Genomic DNA, 23,984 nt, shown 5'->3' on the forward strand with positions numbered 1-23,984 from the left:
TGCCTTTTTTCCCCGCAGGTTGCAGGCTTCAAGCTCCACAGCTGTACTCCCTGCACGTACCTGGGAAGAGCTGCTCCCTGGGAAGTGGCCATCCTGCCTCTCTACTCCTTCAGGCCCGTGCTGGGAGCGAACAGCAGCAGCTCCATGTGCAGGTAGGGCAGTCTGTGTCTCCCAGTGCATCCCTGAGGTCACTCCAGGCCCTCCTGTGCCTGCAGCTGGTGCAGCAGGCTAAGGGTGACAGTGGCTGCTCCTCTCTGCCTTGGGGGCTGGGGGTCAAATGCAGCTTCTGCTGAGAAGAGTGAGCACAGGGCCCAGGGCTGAGCTGAGCTAACACCTACTACAAGTCTGGCAGATAATCACAGAAAAATGAGGCCTCTGGAGGCCTCTGTTCCAGCCTGTGCTGAGGGAGAAGGATTTTCATGTCCCACCAGAAGTGCCCTTTTTTGTTGCTTGCCCTTCAGGAGGGGGCTGGCTGCACCTTCTCTGTGCCTCCCACCTGTGCCCCAGCCTGCAGCTCTGAGACCTGGCCTGGAAAAGCTGTGCCTTGGACAGTCTGGCAGAGGAACACAACAGGTTAGTCTGGGATCCTGCAAGCCAGACTCGGGATTCTCCTCTCTGAGTCTGTGGTGCAGGCAAGTAGAGTCAGACTCCAAAGATGCACGTGGAGCTACACCTGAATGCACAGGGGCCCATCTTGACAGCAGGGAGAGGTCACTCAGCTCTGCCTCAGGGCCTATGGAATGAGGGAGCCAAGGGAATGTTTGACCTTGAGCAATTAGTAACAGCTCATCTGCTGCAGGCACGGCAGGGGCTGTTGATTATTAACCACCAAAAAGGTTTAGAGAGGTGAACTGGTCAGACCTCAGAATTAAATGAAATATATACTATGATTTATTGATGGTTATCAGCCAAATCAAAACCAAAAGAGCTATTTCCATTGCCAAGCAGACCTCCATTAACGAGAGAGCGCCAAGTCTCCCTGCAGGGCCAGCCCCTGCTCATCCTCACAGCGGGATATTGGCATGTTTCTTCCAGGGACTGGCCTGGGATTTACTGGCCAGCACGTCCAGGTCGTGGCAGATCCGCCTGCGGGTGGTGGAAGGCTGGATGATGTCATCAACAAACCCTGAAAAATTGGAAACAAGGAGAAACCAACTTGAGCAACCAGGGAGGGTTTGCTTCTGGGCCTTCTGACCTAGGCTGTAACATAAGTTAGCAAAATCAAAACAATATTTGGAATAAGTAAATTCATAGGTTACAAATTAACTTAAAATAGCCTGGAAAGGAACTATTCCTGCATCAATAATTTTTAAATTTTAAATTTAAATTCGCAGTTACTACTGTAAAGCTAGAGGTCAAAACAGTGGAAAAATTTGCTCCAGAGTGTCCTGGAGCACATAACTGAACTGGATCCTGTCCCTTTCTTCAGGCCACTGCTCTGCATCCAGGGCTGTCAACCAGATTGGAAAAGCACCTGTGCTACAGAGGAAAAGTTGTGAGATGCTTTCTACCATCTACAAAATTGAAAATGCACTTTTCAGAGCAGTCTCCACCTTCGACCAGGCTCTTTCCAGCTGAAGATGTGTGTTGTGTCTAGATGTGTTTGTCCTTCACGTGCACAAGCTGTGGTTAAGCCTCACCTTTCTGACTCAGGCCTTGCCTCAATAACTTGTTCATTAGCAAAAGGTTTCCTTAAGAGCTGTGTGCACTGGGAGACCCAAGCAGGGGACACAGTGGGGGAGACATCCATACCTCTCGTGGCAGCAGGAAAGGGGTTTGCAAACTTATCCACGTACTCCTGCTCCGCGTTGGCCTCCTTTCCTCTGAAGATGATCTGCACAGCGCCCTGGAACAGCACAGTCAGTCAGGGCCATCCTTCTGCTGACAGCCAGGGCAGCCCTGGCCTCACCACCCTCCCCACCACAGTGGGCTGCTCAGAGCAAGTCCCTCTGTCCCCTCTGTGGTGCTGGGAGGGCGCTGGTGGCTGTGCCCTGGTGGGAGGGTGGCTGGGCTCACCTTGGCTCCCATCACGGCCACCTCGGCCGTGGGCCAGGCGTAGTTCGCGTCTCCTCTCAGGTGCTTGGAGCTCATCACGTCATAGGCGCCACCATAGGCCTGGAACAGAACCAAGGATTCACTCCTGGGATGGGATCTCACAGCAGCAACTGCCTACACCCCTCCTGCAGCTTCTGCCAGGCCAGAGACAAGAACTGGGGCTGAACTCTACCTGCAAGAGAGCATGAGCATCCCCACTGCTGCAGCAGCCGCCTGGGACTGACACCTCTGCCACTAGAGCTCCAAGGGGGCAGGAAGGGGGCTGCTGGTCACCAGGACCATTGTCCAGGGCAGGCACAGAGGGGTCAGTGTGTATCTGACCTGCAAGCCTCGACCTGCACATGCACTCACACCCAGCAGTCGGGGTGCCTCTGGAATTCCCTGGCCAGGGAGTGCAGCACTGCAGTGCTCCACTCTGCAACTGGAAGTGCTCCAGACAGCAGTGATGAACACACTGCAGAACTGCAGAGCAACCTGCAGTGCAGTCCCTGGCAGGGCAGGGCTGCAGGGCTGACAGGCACGGCGTGGGAACACTTGGAACAATCGGAGAAGGCAGAGAAAAAAGGAAAGTTCTTTTTTCTTTTTGCCATGATAAGCCAAAAGCCTCTCAGAAAAATGAGCAGGAGGGAGAAAATGAGCAAGGAAAAGACTAATCCTGTAAGGACCCAGAGCTTATGGAGCGTGGTGTCAGGTACCTTACAGAGAGAAAGGAAGAAATGAGGCAGAGTGTGGCAGGAGGCTGTGGAGGAAGAGGCACCACATGAGTGTTAAACCTGCAGACACAGCAGAGGACAGATCTCAGTGCTGGGGTTGGAGGAGGAGGCTGAAGGGGCAGGAGGAGAGAAAAGCAGATTTGCTGTGTGCAGATGGTGTGTCCTTAGTGAGACAGGCCTGGTGACATGGGACAGTGCTGAGTGAAGGCATTCCAGGGAGAAAGCAGGGCAGAAACAGGAGGTTTCAGAGGGGTGCAGAGACAAGAGGAAGGAAGGAACTGAGGTCTGGGAATAGAAGAAATGGGCTCTTGTACCCTGACACAAAGAGGTGTTACCAGGTGGGGCAGACGGAGGTGTGACAATGGGACACACAGACAAGGCTCCCTGGAACTAAAACTGCCACTGGTGGAAACAGGAACTCTGGAAGATCTCCATGGAATTATCCCAACTTACCTTCCTGGTGATGACAGTGATTTTAGGCACAGTTGCTTCTGCAAAGGCAAACAGCAGTTTGGCACCGTGCCGGATGATCCCACCGTACTCCTGGGCTGTGCCTACAAAGGACAAATATTTATTTCCCTCCAGGGAATTCACAGAACCCCATCATCCATCACCAGCAGCAAACCTGGCCCCACCACAGCCTCGTGAACATCCTGGAGGAGGTGAGACCAGGCAGTGTCCTCTGTAAGATACTGAGCAGCTCTGCAAAGTCTCTGACCGAGAGCAGCACCTCAGGTGTGTCAGGTCACAAAGCAACGCTCACCAGATGGTGCCTCCCTAGGAACAAAATACAGCATTTCCCAGACTCCACCTGTGACCAGCAGTGGGAAACACAGTCTGGGTTCACTGCTGGTCATCCTTCAGGCCAGCCCAAGCTGATGGTCCTTAAAGACAGAGGGATTCTCTGTAGGGATTCTCACAGCAGGTGCTTCTGGAGAATGGTCATGGGCAGCAAACAGGACTGCAAGTCATTCACATGTCCCAAACACAGGCTACCTGACTGCACTGGAACCAGCAATCCCATGGAACTTATTTCTAACATTTCTGAATTTCAGACCACTGGGTATAAATCTACAGTCAATCTCCAGCAGTTTAATCCACCTATGGGCTTTTGCTTTCAGCACATGAGAAACCTCCTGAGAGTACCTGGGATCATCTAATAGATGTGGGGGTTTTAATGTAAGAATTTTAAGTAAAAATTCTTTGGTGAGATCCAGTAACTTACCTGGTTGTCTCTTTGGTGGCTTGGCTTTAATGCTTCCCCTCAAGTGTGATTTCAGGGTCTGATAATTTCTGCCTACACTTCACTTCAGTTCTTGCCTTTCCCTGCAGCCAGTGGGACCTGCCTGGGCACAGCTGGGACACTGGGGGCACTCGGGGGCTGGGGAGCACTTGCAGACCCTGGGCTCTAATTCCCATCTAGAACAGTCAGTCACTCAAAGTGCTTCAAGATCATTCAGTTATTTGAATTATTTACACTGGCACCCATGACCAATGAACATAAACTCTTTTCTAGCCACAGAGTCAGTCCCAAACTTGTTCTAACTCTGTGTTTTTATCCAGCTACAGGTTATAGATGCCTCAAATGTCATCATCTCTGTGCACACCTATGAAACTGGGGGCTATTCAGGTGTTTGGGTCACTGACACTGAGATGTTCAGTGCACCACCACGAGCCAGTGTGATAGATTCCTTCTGTTCTGTACTGGACAGGGAGATGGGATGATGCCACCCTCAGAATTTGTTACGTGAGATTTCTAATGTTAATAATGGGCCAATCTTGCCAAACTGCTTAAAATGGAACAATTTAGGATCACAATCAAGCCTAAGGTCTCCTCTCTTTATCTTTCTCTGTTTTACTTTTCTCCTGCTTATGTACTTTCAAACCAATGTACTATCATGCAATATTGTCACTACTTTTAATCAGCTGTATGGAGTTAACTTGTGCCTGGATTCCAAGCAGCTCCCCAAATGTGGATTCCTGTGGTGTCCCCTGAAGTGAACCAAGCTGGTGCCTGGCCCAGGTCACAGGAGGAAGGTGAGCCCACAGGGGGAGAGGAAGGTTCTGTGACCCCTCTGGTGTTGCCTCACAGTTAAAACGTGCCAGCTCCAAAGTGTTAAAGCAGGAACTGGAATGCTGGCCAGGGACACTTCAGTGCTGTGATGGCTGGAGAGCCTCGAGGTGACCAGTGGTTTGTACAACAGCTCTGACATGGATTGGATCCTGTAACGTGTCTGTTCCTCTCACGGCCTGTTTTCTGAGGGGTCATGTTAACACTTCCTGCTCCCAGAGCCTGTGCTGAAAGCAAACTCACTGCAGCCTTGTCCTTCCTCATGCACCTGTAGCCTCTAAACCATGGGCATTTTTAGCTGAGAAGGGCCTTGGAGCACAAGAGAACCTCTCAGAGATGCCCAGGGGGGCTGTGGGTAACAGTCAGTGGCAACAAGAACATCCTTTTCCCCCACAGGTCCATCCTGTCACACCTCTGGGCAGCAGCTGAGGCAGGTTCTCCTGCTGCAGCAAAGCCTGGACAGCAACATGTGCCAGTATGAGCTGAGTAACTGCAGTGCTGAGCAGATGTGGGAATGGTGCCACAGCTGCCACTGCTCCCTGCCCTGGGCCAGCAGTGCCAGCTCTCACCTCATCCTGCCCCCAGGGCTCAGGACAGGGTGCTGGGCTGCCTTCCCTGGCACTGGGGCAGCACAGCCTGTGCTGGGCCTTCTGCTGCCACAGTGCCCAGCACAGAGCTGTGGGACTCAAACAGCACCTGAACACACAGCTGAGCACCCAGAGGGGCCTGGAGTCTCCTTGGAATGCAGAAATCAGTGTAACTTCCCAGCACTTCTGGCCAGGGCAGCATCTCCAGGCAGGGCAGTTGTTGCCTTGGACAGGCCACAGTCACAGCTTTGGGCAGCAGGACAGAGCTTCCCAGAGCAGGATATCCCCACACCTGGCCCTGGCAAACTGGTCATCCCAGTATCTCTATCAGGCTGCTGGAGATTCCAGCATTAACTGTGTGACCTGTCCCTCTCCTGAGGTCACTCCAGCACCGTGCTGGGATCCCAGAACGGTGACAGTAGCAGAACAGTTTGGCACCATTTAATTTTCCTGCAATTTTTGGCACATTTCACCATCCTTTTGTGATGATTCCTGTATTTAGAATACAGAGTTCCTGTCCCAAAGAGTGGGATTTGAAAACCTGCTTATATAAGTCTACCACAGTCAGGGCTTTCTCACAGTTCTTAAAATGTGTTTTTAGCCCCAGGAGTGCCCTGCAAGGCAAGGCTCACCTGGCAGGAATCCAGGAACGTCCACAAAGGTGAGCAGGGGGATGTTGAAGGCGTCACAGAACCGAACAAAGCGGGCTCCCTTCACAGAAGAGTTTATGTCTAAGCACCCTGAAGTTCAGAACACAGAAAAAGGTGTTACCAATGACCTGCAGGAATTCAAGGCAACTCAAAAATCACACTGTTTTGGCTGTAATGTCTTTTTTAAAAAAAAAGGAAAGGCTTATCTGGAGGTAATGTGGAGATAATGTGCCTGAAGTTTTCCTGGTTTAGAACTAAGATTACAGAACAAGCTACATTCAAAGGCTGATTTCATTTTTCTAACTCCTCTGCACAAAGACTTTCTGTCCCAAACCAGAGCAGTTTAATTACAATCTTGTCATTTAAAATATTTTTTCTGTAATTTTCTCTTCATTGGTCTTTCGTATTGAAAGCTTACAGAGTTCCCCATTAAAAAACCCAAAACATTAAACAGTCCAATAATATTTTGAGAAAGACCAGCATTTTTGGTAAACATGCTGCAAAGTGTTTCTGTTCTGTTTCAGTGCCATTTAGGATTATATTATGCACAATTATATTAAACCAAAAAAAACTTTGTATAAAAGCATCTATGTGAACCATTAAAAATAGTTGTTAAAATTGAGAATATCAAGTGAAGATTAAATTAATATTAAAACCTTCTGTCTTGTATCTTGATAGGCACATCTTGTAAGGATAATAAAAGAATGAAACATCATACTTGGTCATCTGATTTTCCCAAACACGAAGCCACAGGAATTAAAACCAAGGAGTAAACCATAGAGCTCTGACTGGAGAAGGTCACTTCAGGAATTACTGAGTTAAAGAGAGCAAAGCAAGCAAAGCCCCTGGACAGTTTAAAAGGGTGATCTTTAGAGCTGCACGTTGTACCTTCAGATCTGTACCATTTGGGGTCAAGAGCCCCACACCTCAGGGTCTGAAGGCTTTGCACTGTTCTGGCTCCAGGGAGATGACAAAAAAAGTCCCCTCATCCTGCAGAGGAGTTTTAGGGATTTTACTGCTGTGGAAGGAAGGGGGCAGTTCCCAGATTGTGGTTAATCCAGTGAATTGCAGGCTGCTCTTCCACCCCCCCGTGTGTGTGCTGGATGCAGCACTCTTGGATTACCTGGGAGTGAGATCTCCCTGCTCTCACAGCTCACATGAGGGTCAGGACAAAGTGGTGGAAAAGCCCTGAGAAGGAGCGGAACAGCACACAAACCAACCCAACCCTGGAGCCAGATCCCCTTCCACAGCACAGCACAGACAAACAGGCACAGGCACTGCAGACAGCCTCACACTGCACTCTGACCTGATGCCACCTTGGGTTGGTTGCCCACTATCCCAACAGTCCGTCCATTCATCCTGGCAAATCCAACCACGATGTTCCGGGCGTAGGATGGCATGATCTCGAAGAATTCCCTCTCATCCACAATCTGCAGGGGTGAGAGTCAGGCAGGGCCTTATGAGGACAGACAGAGGTGTATAAATACACAGGCAAACACAAACTCTGTCACCTTAGGATGGGAACTCTTAAACCATTTCAGAACTTGCAGAATTTTGAAAGAAAGAAAGGGAGGGAGGGAAACCTTTTAGTCTTTGCAGCCTGTAGTCCTGCACTTCCCTGAGAGAACATCTTTATGACTGTGGTGAGCCTTTTTCCTAGCTTACAACAAACTAAAACTTTAAGTCAGATGTTAAGAACTTCCTTCTCACATCTTAATTAGTGGCAGACTTAAGGAACAATTTCCAGCGATGAAACAGCACCTCACGGAGCTCAGGAACGGCCCCGGCCCCTGTAATCCCTCTCTGCACACCTGTGGTGGCCGCACTTCTCTCTGGGGCTGGAGCTGGGTGTGTGCCCTGCCCAGCGCCGTCCCCAGCGCACGGAGCACATCCCGGAGATCCCGCTATCCACGGAGCAGCAGCGACACCTACACTCGGCTGCTCCTGCCAGCATTCCCGGCCCCAGCCGTGCCCACACGCTGCACTCTGCCAGTCAGCTCCCTCGCCTCAGCCTCGGAAAAGCTGTGGAAAATGTAAGTATTTCTTTCCTTAATACTTCTCGAAATCCCTGGGAAGGTTTGGGGGTTTTTTCCTAATTAACTTCAGGACTTTTTTAAATGCCACCTTTTAACTTTCAGTACACGTAGTGCTGAAACTCAGAATGGAAGGATCCAGAGATTAAAAATACCCTGAGCTTGCTTTCTGCACTAAAATGAGTCTAAATGCAGCCAGTTACAGACTGAATGTGTTGGCTGGATGCACAGTGGGGAGAGACAGTCAAAGCAAAGAGAAACTGTAAAGGTCCCACAAACACAGCTGATGAGCTGCCTGTGTCACTCCTGGGAACCCTGGCTCAGCTGCTGCTCAACATCCCAGTGGAAGAAGGAGCAGCTGGGAATTTTAATATTCAGAATTTGGACTCTGAGGGTGCTCTGCAGGGGCTGTAACAGCTTCAGGTGATAAAACTTCTTTTACAACCCTGTTCTCTGCCCAGTGTTTATAATGGATTGAGTTGTTAGACCTGGGAAAGTGAAGTACTCAAAATTAGGCAAGAGAATTACCAGCATTGCTTTAATAAAACCTGTTATTTATACAGTGGCTTTCATATTTTTTAAAAAATTGTAGGATGTTCCTTCCCTGCCCCCTCCCCGGAGATCTGCCTCACTTAATGAAACACCAGCTCGGGAGTTTCCGAGTGCTTGACTGGTAATTTAAACAAATAAATATATATTCTTGTACAGTGTGTGCACATAACTGTCTCTCAGCATAACCAGGGAAGGGTAAATCCTCACAGGCACTCTGGGTAGTTTATTACTTTTATTAAAGAGTGCCAGAATTCAAGGCAGAGAGAACAAGGTGCAGGGAAGGGCAAGTGACAGAACTCAAGGGGAAGGGGCTTCAACCCCAGAGGGAAAATTGAACTACAGCCTCCTTCACCTGCACAGCTGTGCATGCAGCATCAGGGGTATCCTGAAAACAAACCTCAGGATTCCTTTCATTTGCTAAAATCTTTTGTTTCGTGTGTTAAAATCTGTTTCCCCTGCAGTTCTTGTTGTCCCTTTACTCACGGCTACTAAACAGGTAAAAACAGCCACTTGTGAAGACTAAAACAAATAAATAAATCACAGTGTGCCTGTTCAGTGCCGCTCTGCTGGTTCCTGAGAGCCATTCAGCCCCAGAACACAAGCCCTGCACTCTGCTCCCAGCCCTGCAGACTCACAGAGTGGATGATGTCCAGCATGTCGTAGGCTTTGGTGGATTCACTCGGGACCACGGTGTCCAGCTCGGGAACAGGGCGGTCACTGTGGAGAGCGGGGAGGGAGCCACGTCATCCCAGAGCAGGTGGACACCAGGACCACAACCTTGGGTGAGTAATCCCACCTCTCAGACACTGCATTGGAACCTCCTCGGATAAGAGGAAAAGAACCAGTTCTCCCCGTCTGGGGCAGCCTGGCCCTGTCCCTGAAGGAGAGCTCTCTCTCCCATGGCCCCTGTGCTTGGGAAGGGCTCTCCTGGGACAGCAGGGACCAGCCCAGCCCTGGGGAGCTGTGGGGCTGCAGGGGGCACTGCTGGGACACGGGACACGCCACAGGGAGTGGCAGCACCAGTGTCAGGGCAGGAGGGCAGAGCCTGCAGAGCTGAGGGGCAGCTCCTGTGCCAGCCCTGATCTCCTGCAGCCCAGGAGTGCACACTGACCCTCCCTGCCCACACTGAGCCAAGGACACCTTCCCACGCCCACTGCCCCGGCCTCCAGGCATCCCTGGATGGGAACACACATCCACACAGTTTATTCCATTTAAACATCTTTGCTGTTCCTGCCCTCAACAGTGACACACTTCACATGCAGCTCCTTGTCACAGCCACAGCATCAGTTCCCTCCTCCCTTGCTCCCAGTACCTTCAGCACTGGCAGCCACTGGATTCACTCACAGTCCCAATGGGGGGGTCACTTTTTAGGAGCCACCACTGAGGCTTCAGGGATCAGCATGTTTGTGCCATTCCATAAAAATACTGATCCGTGTTTGTTACAAATGGTGTTTCTGTGGAGTTCCTACTGAATAACTTGTAACAATGCCATGATTTAGTGCCTTTAGAACAGGACAGCACAAGGCTCTGGACACCCAATTTAAAACCGAAGGAAGGGACCTGCAGTTTGTCAAAATCAGCCAAAAACTCTTACTGAGCCCCATGGCTGTGTCTGTGCTGCTCAAACCCACGAGGTGAGAGGCACAGCCCTCCCTGGGAGGGGAAGAGATCCAGCTATTAGTGGAATAAAGGGGACAGCAACACTTCAACTGCTTCTTCCACAGGATTACGAGTATTGCAGGCAAATGCCTCCATAAAACAATACAAAAAACCCTTAATCTGATGAAATTAAACTGACTTTAACAGACTAAACCCCAACCTACAAAAGATTCTAAAACTTTCTTGTCCATAAAGTAGATAGAGATGTGCTTCAGATTCTGCCTGTGACCTGTGGTGCCCCACAGGATAAGCAAAGTGGAAAAATTAAATCAGTGCTCCCATAAATTCACAGTGCTGTGGAGTGCTGAGGGAAATTCTAACAGCATTAAAAGAAATAACCATCATCAAAATGAAGACATTACCCAGGATACCACGTTTGAAAATCTCCTTCAAACCACTCTGGACAGAGGACACCTGGAGCTCACTGCTGGAGCCACTGGGGTTGAGAACTGTGCCTCTGACAGATCCCACAGCAGGGAGGAACTGCTGCTCCTCATCAGAGCCTGTCAGAGCCTCACCCACAGGGACACTGGGTTCATTCAGTGCAGAAGGGAAACCGCTCTTGGTTTCCAGGAGCTGGCAATAACCTCCTCCAGAAATTGAAACTTTTACACATGCAGGTAAAAATCACACCATGGAACACACCAAATGCCCTGACCCAGAACCCTCCAAAGGGAGGGGACATTCACCATTACACAACTTGCCTCTGGAAGGAACTTCCACCCCTTTAGAACCCAGGCCACTGGCAACAAAAACTCCACCACGTTTCAGCAGCCAAGACTGACATTTTTCAGCACCAAAAAGAACTTGCCTACCTAGAGAGACAAACAAACACACCAAACAGCCCCACCAGCCTCAGGACTTCACACTGAAGGCAAAGGTAGGTTACATCTGATTTGCATAATTTGTGGCAAGTTTTTGTGGTGTGAAAATGATGCCATAAGAAAGCAATTCCTCTAGAGAAATGGGCTGGGGCTGGAGCACCCTAAGGATCAAACACATCAATCCCAAGCAAAAGGAGTCTATTAAGATGTCAGTATGTCCAGATGAAATAACACCAATCTATGCATTAGGACCACAAATGGGAGAAATATTGGAGGTGCTGCTGTAAAACCAGGAAATTTAACAATTAGATCTGTCTTCACATGTATAAAGGCTACTAAATTGAAGTTCTTACTACAAATGGCATTTATTATTCTGTGATCCTCTTAACAGTGTATCAAGCTGTCTCCCTTAAGAAATAACGAGCTAATCTCTTATACATTAGTAGCTACAACATAACTGACAGCTTCTCACAAGAAAATAAACTGCCTGTTATACAGTACCTTGATTTTAAAAATGGACTGTTGTTTCTATAATGAAATAAAATACCATAATCGAGTCTACAGAGAGTGATTATCCAAGAACAGCTTGTTGAATTCTTAGAAAGACCACGATAACCTCAGAAATAACCCCCCAGACTTACCAAATAATACAAGAGATTTACTTTGGTTTATCACTACCAAACCAGAACAGTCCTAGAGATCAACACCTTAGAAAAATGTATGACCAGTAACTAATTGACCTGTCTGACCATGCTCCAAAAGGAACTGGTGAATCTATTCATCCAAAAGTGAACAAAGTATTTCAGGTGATCTGTAAACTCACCCAAAACCATCTCCCCAAACAAACTGTTGCAAAGCCACTGAAAAGCACAGTGAGGCATGAAGAGAAATAACCTCCCCGACTGCCACGTTGAAATGTTCATGCAGGCAAGGCCCCAGGACACATCACACGTGTGAGGAACTGGAAGGGGCAGACTGAGGTGCCACTCCCACCCAGGGGAGGGGCACAGCTCTGAGGGCTCCCTGCGGGAAGGGCTGAGCTGGGGATGTACCCAGACCTTGGGTCAAAATGCTTCTCCTGCCCTGCCAGTCTCTGCCTGTGGCAGTCCCAGCAAAGCTGTCCCCTCAGTGTCCCATGTCCCTCCAGCTCCTGGAAAAATGCCCCGATAAAAGTTCACACGGTGACTGTTGTTCCCCTCTGGCAGGTCTGTCCTGTGTGCCGTTGTCAGCTCCACCACAAGTCCCTGACACATAAAGCTTCTGCCTCCTCGTGCTTCCCCACCTCCAACCCTCGCGGGCAGAGCTCACCCAACAGACACAACTGACAACACAGGGCGAGGCCTCCCCACTCGTGCTCACTGTTTTCTCCTCACTCACTGCTTCCAGGCACCCCCTGTGCAGAGGTGGCTGCTCCCCCTGCTCTGCACACAGCAATTCCTGCTCGGGAATTCCAGCCCAGAGTGAGCACAGCTGTCCCTGTGTGTGGGGACACTGCCACGCCCACGGGGCAGCACTGCCAAGGTGCCAGCACACAGCACTTGTGTCTCTGCACCCCTGGGGCCAGAGAAGCCCTGGCACTGGGTGTTCAGAGCCCGTCTGCTCTCACCTGGGATCGTGGCACTCACACACCGGGGCGGGGTCACGGTTGCTCAGAGGTAAATAATTAAAGAACTCCCGGAGGTTCAGCAGAGCATCGATGTCGTTCTCAAAGGCTCTGTGGGCAACTCCTGCACAGAAACAGCAAAGCAGGTTCAGAAATTACTGTGCAAGGTTTCCTTTTCAAATGTATACCAATAAAGATACAAAAAAGCCACAGCAAAAATTTTTAAACCTGAGCCATGAATAATTGGGAGCCTTAAGCCACCAAATCTGACCAGCTAAAAATACCTAGAAAATGTGTGGCTATATCAGACTTCCTCTGTAACAGGTCTGGATTGTTGATCTCATGTTTAAAATAATGTGAAGTGGTTTATCAGCTGTCACAGCCTAGCTGGGTCCAGCCTTCTTGGAATTCTGTTCAGGTTACTGTGCTGCACTTGAGCACCACAATTTTTTTACAATGGCTGGATCTGGGCAGCATCTGTGTGTTTGGTTTTGGTTCATCATCAGCTCAGTTCACACAGAATTTGAGATCCCACAGTCATTTGAGCCGTGAGAAGATTCATGACTCAGAGTTTTCCCAGAGGGACAAAATGAGGAAAAGAAGTGCTCCATCTCACACTGCCTCTCCTTTGGAGCTGAGCACTTCAATCCCGTCTGTGAGCAAACAAGGGACTGTTGAGAACCTTTCAACTCATGCAAATTTCTGGAGAACAATCAAATAAAAACCCCACCCCAGGCCAGCTTTGCTAAGCCCTGCCCTTTGACAGTCTTCCCACTTGTAGGATCTTCTGTGGATTTGCTACTTTCTCTTCCAAATCCCAGACCTCTCCCACACTCCCACTTTTCCTGTTTAGTGTTCCATTACTAAAACAGACCCTCAAGAGAGCCACATACAGAGTAAGAACTTGTTCTTAAGCAGAGCTTTATCACTTCAGACTACTCTGCATGAGCCAATCAGCAGTTTAGCCAGAACACCTCTGTCATTCCTGTGAACACAATCAGCCCTTAAGGAAGCCCCAGCTCTCACCAGACACAGCAGTGTGTGTCTTGGCCCCCCCGAGCTGCTCCTGGGTGACATCTTCATTGGTGACAGACTTCACCACATCAGGGCCGGTGATGAACAGGTAGGATGTGTCCTGGGCAGGGGGAAAAGCAGAAACCCACAGGGAATGCAAGAGCCAAGGCTGAAAAGCACGAGGGGAACAGCCACAGTCTCCAGAGACTTTCCCCAGAATAAGAGCAGAACAGAGGGAAAGTTTCTTAAAAGTCCTGCATTGCATTAAAAATCCACTAAAAATGCAATTATCCTCAAGCTATTTGGGAAAGCATTTCTTGCCTTTTCATGCAAAATAAACTTGATCCAAAGCAAGAGACCACCTCAAAAAACACCCGTTCCCACGTGGTGAGTTGGTGTCTGACAAGGTCCCCAGCAGCAGGTCCTGGCACAGCATCTCCACCCTTACCTTGACCATGAATGTGAAATCAGTTAAGGCAGGGGAATACACAGCTCCACCAGCACAGGGACCCATGATGAGGGAGATCTGGGGAACCACCCCAGAACACAGAACATTTCTCTGCAATAGGAAAAAAAGACATCTGGTTTTACCAGCAAAGTGCATCTTTATATCTGTGCCCAGAGTCTGCAGAAATTCACAGTCATAAACAGAATTGTTTTATTTCCTGGGAGACAAATATCTGGAGGCAATGCCTTGATGCAAGTGGAAACCAAATGATTTTGTCGCTTCTGTTTTGCTCCTGCACTGCAGAGGAGACACAGGGACAGCTGGAGGGGGGGTCACAACTCCCTAACAAAACCCTGAATTATGGTGCCCACCTTTCTCAAGCTCATAAATGTTCAAAGAAATTCCATCCTGATACAGGCAATTGATAATTTAGATGTAAACCAAAAAGTTAAATAGTTGTTTGTGACTGTCTTCCAATTAAACAAATTGCCTGTTCTTTGTCTCTCCTGACCAAAGCCTCTCCTTGGACCACAGAGCTTTGCAGGGCTCAGCATCACCCTTGTTTAACACATGGACTTGAGCAGCTCAGTGATCTGCCCAGAGCCAAGAAAAGAACCAAGGTCTGGGTCTCACGAGCTGCTTTAGCCATTGGCTGAAACAGAGGGATAACCTAAAGTTTACTTACAAACAGGCTCAAGTAGGGACAGACTTTGTCCATCTCCATGGGTGCCAAGCTCCCTGGGCACCCAGCAGCCCACTCACCAGGAATATGTCTGCATAGCCTGCCAAGGACTCCACTCCCTCCTGGATCCGGGCTCCTCCGGAGTCGTTCAGCCCAATCACGGGGGCTCCCACCATGGCAGCCTGATCCATGATCTGGGGATGGACACAAACCCCTCCTTACCGACCCCAAAGCAACAAACCCCAGAATGTGCATCCCCGAGAAAAAAACCCCATATGTGGCAGGATCTGAAGTGCCTGCTCAGCTTCTCCTTTATTCACATTAACTCCCAGTCTCCAGCTCTCCCTGAAGTTCACGTTTGGCCTCAGTCAGACTGGAGGTGACAAGACACACCGTGAATCCCTCCCAGGACCTTCAGTATTTCTCTGCCTTGCCAGCCCTGCACCTCCACACTCAGCACTGGGTTTGGGTGATGCACAAAGGGACACTGCTCTGTGAGTGACTCAGTCACAGGAGCTGGACCAGAGAGGGCCAATCCATCCCTGTTCACAGGGGGCCTGCTCTGCACCTTAAACGCAGAGCATGTCTAAACCTCATCCATGTCTAATCTGATCCTCCAAGTTTATTGCAGTGGTGATGTGTAATCTCCTAAGCACTATATTCTAATGCTTGATTATCCCTCTTACAAGTTCTTTGGGAAGACTAAACTAAATCTTTGCTCCGGAAATTCAGAAACATTCCATTTCTTTGCAGCAGTGAGGGAGAGCAGTTAACTCCTGCCTGGCCTTCACCTTTGGGAACATTCAAAAACCCCAAGTCTTCAGCCTTCACATTCCCCTTCACAGTTCCAGGCCAAGCACCATTCACTCAGTCACACTGATCTCTCTACATCCTTTTTTTGAGGTCTGATCATTTTGGTTACTTGCCTCAAGATCACAAACAATACTCCAAAGAGAGGCTTAAGTGGGAGGATTGAATTCCTTACATTCCTTGTATAAACTATTCCCGATTATTGGATTCCAGTAAGATGTTTGCCATTTTGATAACACTACATCACTAGCACATTATGTTAAGATCTGTTTTAACATCAAGCTCTGCTTCAGCTCCTAAATAACCTTCTGTAGAATCACACGTGGTCAGTCAATCCCCATTCTGAATTTCCAAGTTGCTTTTCCCTGCCCACTCTTGGCCCTTTCAACCACTGTTACAAAATCGTATCCTATTTCAGACAATCTTAAACTTACTAAGAGTTTTACAATTCCAGTCCTGTCTTTCAGAGTGCTTGTAGCATCAACCTTGAATTTTATATTGCCTAGAAACACAGAAACCATACTAAGTCCCACCCAAGCCACTAGTGCCCAAAATTCCAGCCTGAACATGGTTCTTTGTCGTTCCAGAGTGGTTTGTTCCTACGAGCTGTCATTCTGTGGAAAACGGGGGTTCTTGCTGCTTTGTATCCTAATGTCTGCTTAAAAGCTGAAATATCCTGGTGGCAGACACACAGAATGGCTTCACAATTTAAATGCAATCCCAAATTTCCAACAGATCCATGTGGACTGCAAGCAGTCTGTGAGCCAAGACTACCCTCGTTTGCTGACAGGGACATTACACAGGCAATGAGCAAATGCCTTACTGAAAATCCCTGGAGCTGACATGTGTTGCTTCTTCCTAGAAAGCCTGTTGTCCTGTTAGGGCAGATTAGTGAAACAAGTTCACTGACACTTTGTGCTGTTTCTCAGGGGCTTATTTACGCATTATTTATTTATTTCAAGGCCTTTCTAGACAGTGAAGTTCATCCTAAAACACACAAAGACTGAGGCCCAGAGCAACTGATGCATCCAGAGCCTTCAGACTCTGGGGCCCACCACTGACACTGATGCTCACCAGGAACAGCACCAAGCAGCAAGGACTCACACTTTTCCCTAGTTCTGTGATCAGCACTCTCCCTGCTGCTTTAGAAATAAGAGATCAAAGAAAACAGCTGAAAACATCCCATCCCATACCATCCCTTCCCAATACAGACACTCAAAGCTCCCATGTGAAAGGATAATTCAAGTCTTTCCCAATATTAAGGCTTGGTAAAGCCAAGCTGTTCTTATCTAGCCCAAAGGCTTTGTGTTTTCAATTTTTACACCCCTCACTGCTGAGGTGCCTATGCCAATAATTAGTTATTTCCACAGGAGAAAAGGCCTTGTGCACAAAAATCTTTGTTTCTGATTCCACAGCAAGAAAACTCAGGAAGCTTTTCCAGCCCACAGCACTCAACACTCAGGCATGAATAAGTTCTTGTGTCCCCAGCCCTGGGATTCAAACAGCAGCTTTTCCAGGGAGACAAGCAGCCAAACAGGAATAAATAGCCACAAGTGCCTGATAACAGCAGCTCTGAGGATCAAGGTGACCTCCGAGTTGTAAAAATGTTTATCTCCAGACTGTTTACTGGTTACATTTGCTTTTTATAAATATTGTACACTTCCACATCCCACTGTTTATAGGAAAAAGCTGCTCCCAGCTCATTCCACATCTCTCCAGTAGTGACTAGTTAATTTATATTTGTACTTAGCAAGTCTCTCGTCTTTTGTAGCACAACTTAATTTCAACACAGTGTGTGTTACCTGGAAAAGCTCTCTTACCCTGGAAAAGCTTCCAGAGGGTACCTTCCTGCCCTCCTGTGTGTTCCCACCTGAACTGACAGGAGGACACAGGCGTGGTCAGGCTGCCATGGCACCAGAGTCAGTCACAAAACACTGGCACCCAAGTCATTATCACAACGAGACTGAAAAGAGGACGTTGGCAATTTTTTGGGTTATTTTCCCCAGTGAAGTATTACCTTGCAGATCTTCTGGGCATGAGCTCCAGATAAACTGCCTCCAAACACAGTAAAATCCTGGAGGAAAAGCAAATTTCCAGATTAGGAAAAGAATCATTTCAGTAGAATGCTGTCAAATACTGCAAGTAAACCACACAGTCCTACAGTGCTCTGTGTTTGGTGTGCTGCCCCAAAACAACTGACTCCCTCAGTGCAGCCTGGAGATCAACCCAGATCAATCCAACCCTCCTTTCATAAAATAATAAAAACCTGACCACGTGTCACCATTCTGTATTCATGAGTTATGTCAAGAGTTGATTGATCTTTCAGGGGGGCTCTGGGGGCTGTGTCAGCCAACACTGACTGTTGGTGCTACCCATGGCCTGAAGTCAAGATCTCTGTCTAATGAGCAACACGAGGCCCTGGACTGATCCAGAGGGAAAAGGGGACATTTACACCTCCTGGCACCAACAGAGCCCAGAGCCAACCTGTGGTGAGGTTCTCTGGTGCATTCCCACTGAGTCTCACTCTCAAAGAAGCCCTAAAAGCAGACAACAGCTCAACTATGACTAGCAGCTGAACCAAAGAGGAAGGAGCATCTCAGGGGGCAGCTGAATTTGGATGGGGAAAAGGTCGTTAAATATAAATACAAAAAGAATGGGGTATATCAGGAAGGGGCACTTTTAAATGCTTTTAATATAAAAAGTGCTCCCTGTGTTCCTGTAAAACCAAGGTTTGTGTCAGGCCCCTCTCTGAAGTTCAGGCCCACACAACAGTGTCCCTCCTTGGGAGAACCACACAGCCAAGACAAAACAGGCAGGGTGCACCACTGGCTCCAAGGTCACACAGCAACAGCCACTGTGGCCATAAGGGCAAACAGAACAAAGGCTACTTTGTGGCCCAGAACAGAGCAGCACTTACCAATGAGCTGAAAGAAAGCCTTTCTTTCACAGTGGTAATGCTAACCAAGATAGGTCTCTGCCTCTGGTGTTTCCTCTAAAATATTTTTTTAAATTTTAATATAAAAACTATATTTTAACATAAAAAGCGTATTTTATCTATTTACAAGCTATCTGTCACAAGCTCTTTTGGTTCTTCTCGGCTGAGGGTGCCCTTCTTCCTCCCACAGGACCTTAGGTCCAACTCATTAGATCTTAGGTCTAGCTTATGCTTACAGCTAGCAGGCAAACAGGGGCATTGCTACATGGCCACACTGAACTAGTGGGACTTTATTTCAGAGGACAAGTCCATGCTATTCACAACCAGCAGCAAAGCCATACCTGGCTGAAGACATAGGCCAGCCTGCCATTGATGCGCCCCCGGCCCGTCACCACACTGTCCCCAGGGTACTGCAGAGAGAGCAATTCCAGAGGGTCAACAGGAACAGCGAGGCAGCAGTGATGGCCACCACAAACCCCACAAACTCAGCCCCAGCCAAACCAAAGACTGGCTGGCTCCCTGAGAGGACTGGCCTTCTGTGCTTGCAGTGGGGGCTCCACAGGGATCTTCCCCAGCCCTGAAAAGGAAAGCTAGAAGTGACATCCTATTTGTTGTGTATTAGTGTAAAGATTAGTGCATTTAGCAGTTTCCCTTCAAATTTCAGCACATCTGGAGTCAAGGCAATCACGTCCTTAGAGACAGGACGTGCCTTTTATTAGGACCTGATGTTTCTGAAAGAATGGACACAGCACATAAATCTTTGAGGTTTTGATACAGGATAAAAAACAAACCTGGAAAGGTCAAAAAATATAATTACAGTCACTCATTTTTCACTCTGTAAATAATGGAAGAAGAAAGAGGTGGAAGAGGAAATGGAGCCTCTGAGTCTTAAAATGTGCTCAGTCTATGTTGCCTCACTTTCTAGTAAAGAAAATATACAGAAGTCTTTCAAGAAAACACCAGAAAAGAAACTTTACTGGGCTGCCATCAAGGAATTTCAGGCACCGAAATGTTTTTTGTTTGGTATTGAGAAAAAAAAAGAAAAAAGAAAAGTGTCTGGTGCAGGGCCCACTCTGAGGCCATTTATCCCAAGGTGGCCTGTCCCCAGGAAGGTCACACCTGCCTGAGGACTGTCCCCAGGAGGGTCACACCTGCCTGAGGACTGTCCCCAGCAGGGTCACACCTGCCTGGGGACAGTCCCCAGGCTGCACACACAGCTCTGCTCCCAGCCCACGGCTCCTGGCACACAGAGAGCAGCAAACAGCCCCGCACTGCCAGCCAGGTCCCACAGCCCAGGCAGTTCACAGAGCAGCCTGGATGGCAGCACAAGTCTTACCCTCCCTCAGAAAGTTCCAGGAACTCCGGGAAATTCAATGCTAAACTAATATTCCAGCTCACTGGCCACAGCTGGGTCAGCTGTTGTGAAACTGGGCTCTGCAAACACAAGGTGCAGCTCTCTGAAAGGGGAATTCTGAAGGACAAGGAAGACATTAACCCTCTTGTCACACTCAGGGCTCTCCTGCTCCTCGCTTTCATGTTATGGTGAGAGACTTTGGGGAGCCATGGATTTTCCCTCTGTGGGAGGAATCCCATGTGAAGAGCACCAACAAAGCTCTGCAGCCTCCTCTACTGTTTAAAATATGAACCTAAGACAATACTCAGGGAGGCATTAGAACCAAACAGGTGACCCTGTAAAAAAAGGATCAAGTTTAAACAACGGAGAAGTAAACTATGTAAGCTGTTAAATGGAAACTGAGAGTAATTAAAGCAAATTTGCAAAACAAATTCGTAAATGAAAAGAAAACAAAACAAACAAAAGAAATTGCACGCCCATTTTCAACCAGTGGGCTGGCTGCAGGGCACAGGACACTGAAACAAGAGTTACAGGAGATAAAAGTACCTTATTCTTACTAGAGTCCATCCCAAAGTCAGCACATCTGTGTTCCACAAACATGTCATATTCATCAAAGCTGTCGGGGTCCAAGAGCAGCAGAATTCGTTCCCTTGCTGTCAGCTTTCCCTGCAACAGAGCAAGCAACAATTAACGGAGCCATCAGGTGGTTCTGGCTGTTTGCTGACCCCCAGCAGATGCAGTTTAATCAAACAGAGCCTCACTTATCTGCTACATCGGGCCCATTAAGCAACTGCAGGCCCCCAAAGCTGGAAATGGCCTATATAGTGATTATCCTCCTGAAAAACAAACATAATGCAAGCCAGACTCTGAAAAGAAGGCTGACTGTTGGACCAGCACCACCACAGGAGAAAGGAAACAATCTCAGAGACTTTTCAACAAGATATAAAAGCATCACGGCTATTTTTGCCTACACATTTAAATGCTGCTATTAAGGCCTTTGTTCTATTCTTAACCATGGAGCCCTTCCACAGCTAAACCAGTCCTTCCCAACTGCTCAGGGCTCAATTCACCACGCTCCACATTGGACTGCAGTGAATGAGAGGAAAAGGGAAGTATGACAGCCTGCAGGGATCTTCTGACAAAACCCTCTTGTGCTGTTTGCTGCTGGACACTGCTATGGGCACAAGCAGGGCAAGGGCCAAGAACTCCATGAATTGACCAGATATGCAAATCCCTTACTCAGTGGCATGCAGCAACAGAGGACTGCAAAGTTCTTTATATCTTCAGCTTCCAGTAAAGTTACTGCCAACCCGGGTAAGCATCTGTCTGCAAAGGGAGGGCACCTGGATTGTCTTCCTTAGGGGATGGTGTGACTCTGCACCAACAGGACATTAAAACACAGCTCAGGCTCTCTACAAAACATCTGACCAGTGGGCCAAAAAGTTTATGAAAACCAGCAAAGGCAGGAAGGCCTAAGGTGAGCCATAGATCTAATTTATATAAAACATAAGCTGTTTGAGAGCCCTAGACAGGCAGAAACGCTTGTTTATTGTGTGTCAGTGTCCTGGACGTAACTCAGTGAGCATGAACCCTCTTCAGATGTTGTATATGTGAGAGGGAAACTGCTGACACTGACCACGGACTGATCCTTCACGGGAATGGCCATTCCCACCTCCTTGGTGCCTACAAGTCATTGTGATACCACTGGGGCCTTGCACCAAACCCAAATGGTATCCCAGCAAGAAACAATGAACACAAATAGGAAACCTCTGTGTGTCACTCCAGCCAGCACTGCCCACATCCTGAACAGAGGCGGGAGATTAAAGACCCAGCTGTTGTCATCCCTCCCATCTGTCTTTACCTTATTTCCACTCCTCTACTCTTTGCTCTCATCCCTCAGAAGATCAGCTTACATCTGTAAGAGCAGTGTAAAGATGAAACTGTGCTGGATGGTGATTCCAAACCCTGGGCAGCATTAAGCTAGAACTTACCATCCCACGGCAGGCATAACTTGCCATTTCTGTGTCCGCTACCCCCACACGCACATTACAGAGCACCCTGAGGTAAAGGTACTAGCACCGGAATTGTTCTTTTTGCTGCCCGGGCTTCCAGGCACTGCAGTGTCTGACGCCTCCTGAGCAAAGTTCCCTAGAAAGGGGCCTCTGCAGCTGCCCCGAGGGTCCCCAGCACGGAGCGGCCCGGCCGGGCCCGCGGGGACACCGCTCCTGCCTGTCCCGGGCCCGCGGGGACACCTCTCCTTGGCAGCACCGCTCCTGCCTGTCCCGGGACCCCTGGGACGCCACTCCTTGGCAGCACCGCTCCTGCCTGTCCCGGGACCCCTGGGACACCTCTCCTTGGCAGCACCGCTCCTGCCTGTCCCGGGACCCCTGGGACGCCACTCCTTGGCAGCACCGCTCCCAGCCGTGCCGGGCACTGAGGGGCACGGTCCCGCCTGCCCGTGGCCCGGCAGCTCCGCTCCCAGCCGTGCCGGGGCCGTTCCCGCGCCGCCCGCGGCTCACCCGCTTGTGCTGGGCGTCGATGCGGGCCTGGCCGCCGCCCAGCAGCGCGGCGCGGCGCTTCTCCTCGATGCGCTGGGGCACGGGGGGAGGGCGGGCCCCCGAGGAGGCCCGGGACAGGCACAGGGACGCGGACACGGACGCGGACACGGGCAGGGCCGGCCCCGCCGCCCGGCACAGCACCCGCACCGCCGCCATGGCCCGCACAGCCCAGCGGCGCCTGCGCGCCCGCCCCGCCCCGGCCCACACGGGCAGCGCCGGGCACAGACACGGCCCCGGGCACAGACACGGCCCCGGGCACAGACACGGGCACAGACACGGCCCCGCTCCGCGGGCACGGCCCTGGGCACAGACACGGGCACAGACACGGCCGCGGCCACGGCCTCGGGCACAGACACGGGCACAGACACGGCCCCGGGCACAGACACGGCCCCGCTCCGCGGGCACGGCCCCGGGCACAGACACAGCCCCGGGCACAGACACAGCCCCGGGCACAGACACAGCCCCGGGCACAGACACGGGCACAGACACGGGCCCGCTCCGCAGGCACGGCCCCGGGCACAGACACGGCCCCGGGCACAGACACGGCGGCCCCGGGCACAGACACGGCCCTGCCCCCGCTCCGGGAGCCCCGGCCCCCGCGCAGGCCGGTACCGAGCCCAGCCCTCCTCGGCCGGGCCGTTCATCGCTGTTGTCATCGCGCAGACAAAACAACGTGAAAATGCATCAGCTTTCGCCCCTTTCCCGTGTGTGCGTAGGAGACGCCGTTGTGGCGTTTCACGAGTGGGGAGAGCAACCAGAGGTGTTTGCCCGCAAGATTAGCGGTCCCCTCTTTCTTCCGAGCGCCAGAAAGGACTGATCACGAAAACAGTCCCTGTGACACGGGCTATGTCCGCCGCCTCCCGTGACCAGGCGCTCTGGCTCCTGTCCCTGCACAGCCGGGCAGGGCCCAGGCCAGCCCCGAGCCGCGAGCAGGGGGCGGGCCGGGGCTGGGGAATACGCAGCGCACGGGGCCCTCCCTGCGGTGATCCGCAATCCACACATCTGATGTCATCGCTCCAGGCTGCTCCGGCCTGCGAGCAGCCACCTGTGCTCAGAGCATTGTTCCGCCTCCGACACGGCCTCCGACACACGGTCACCGACACACGGCCCCCGACACACGGTCACCGACACACGGCCCCCGACACACGGCCACCGACACACGGTCACCGACACACGGCCCCCGACACACGGCCCCCCGTTCCGGCAGGGCCGGGGCAGTGCTGCCCGACGCGTCCGTGCACCGAGCGTGGGACACGAGCGCGGCCCTGCAGATACCACAAGGGTAAGGCTGAGGAATCTCCCAAAATGGGAATTCTTGGATTACGCAGCATATCCAAGCTGCTGTACAATGACTCGTTTTGGAAGGGCTCTCGGGCTCCAGTCCAGCCTCCTACTCACAACACACACAGCACTGAATTCATACCAGATTTCCAGGG

General features: G+C 50.2%; 1 protein-coding gene across 1 annotated transcript; it reads right to left on the reverse strand.

Moving 5' to 3' along the window:
• Positions 1 to 868: 868 nt before the first annotated feature.
• On the reverse strand, positions 869 to 22,704 carry PCCB (propionyl-CoA carboxylase beta subunit). The gene is made up of 15 exons (XM_017826187.1): positions 22,510 to 22,704; positions 20,537 to 20,656; positions 18,978 to 19,046; positions 17,719 to 17,775; positions 14,972 to 15,085; positions 14,210 to 14,320; positions 13,774 to 13,882; positions 12,751 to 12,871; positions 9,297 to 9,378; positions 7,383 to 7,506; positions 6,059 to 6,166; positions 3,222 to 3,322; positions 2,017 to 2,115; positions 1,753 to 1,846; positions 869 to 1,126 (listed from the first exon to the last, which is right to left on the reverse strand). Exons 1-15 carry the CDS (start codon positions 22,702 to 22,704, stop codon positions 1,005 to 1,007), a joined length of 1,626 nt encoding a protein of 541 aa, XP_017681676.1. The 3' UTR covers positions 869 to 1,004.
• Positions 22,705 to 23,984: the final 1,280 nt, after the last annotated feature.

The sequence above is a fragment of the Lepidothrix coronata genome, unplaced genomic scaffold (genome assembly GCF_001604755.1).
Source record: "Lepidothrix coronata isolate B3197 unplaced genomic scaffold, Lepidothrix_coronata-1.0 Scaffold125, whole genome shotgun sequence".
Classification (NCBI taxonomy): Eukaryota; Metazoa; Chordata; class Aves; order Passeriformes; family Pipridae; genus Lepidothrix; species Lepidothrix coronata.

Excerpts from the sequence above, each read along its gene's own strand:
- PCCB (XM_017826187.1), bottom strand. The coding sequence starts at position 22,704 with ATGGCGGCGGTGCGGGTGCTGTGCCGGGCGGCGGGGCCGGCCCTGCCC. Across the intron at positions 19,047-20,536 it reads TGGACTCTAGTAAGAATAAG|TACCCTGGGGACAGTGTGGT; the intron begins GTACTTTTATCT and ends CTCTCTCTGCAG. Across the intron at positions 14,321-14,971 it reads GCTATGCAGACATATTCCTG|AGAAATGTTCTGTGTTCTGG; the intron begins GTGAGTGGGCTG and ends TTCCTATTGCAG.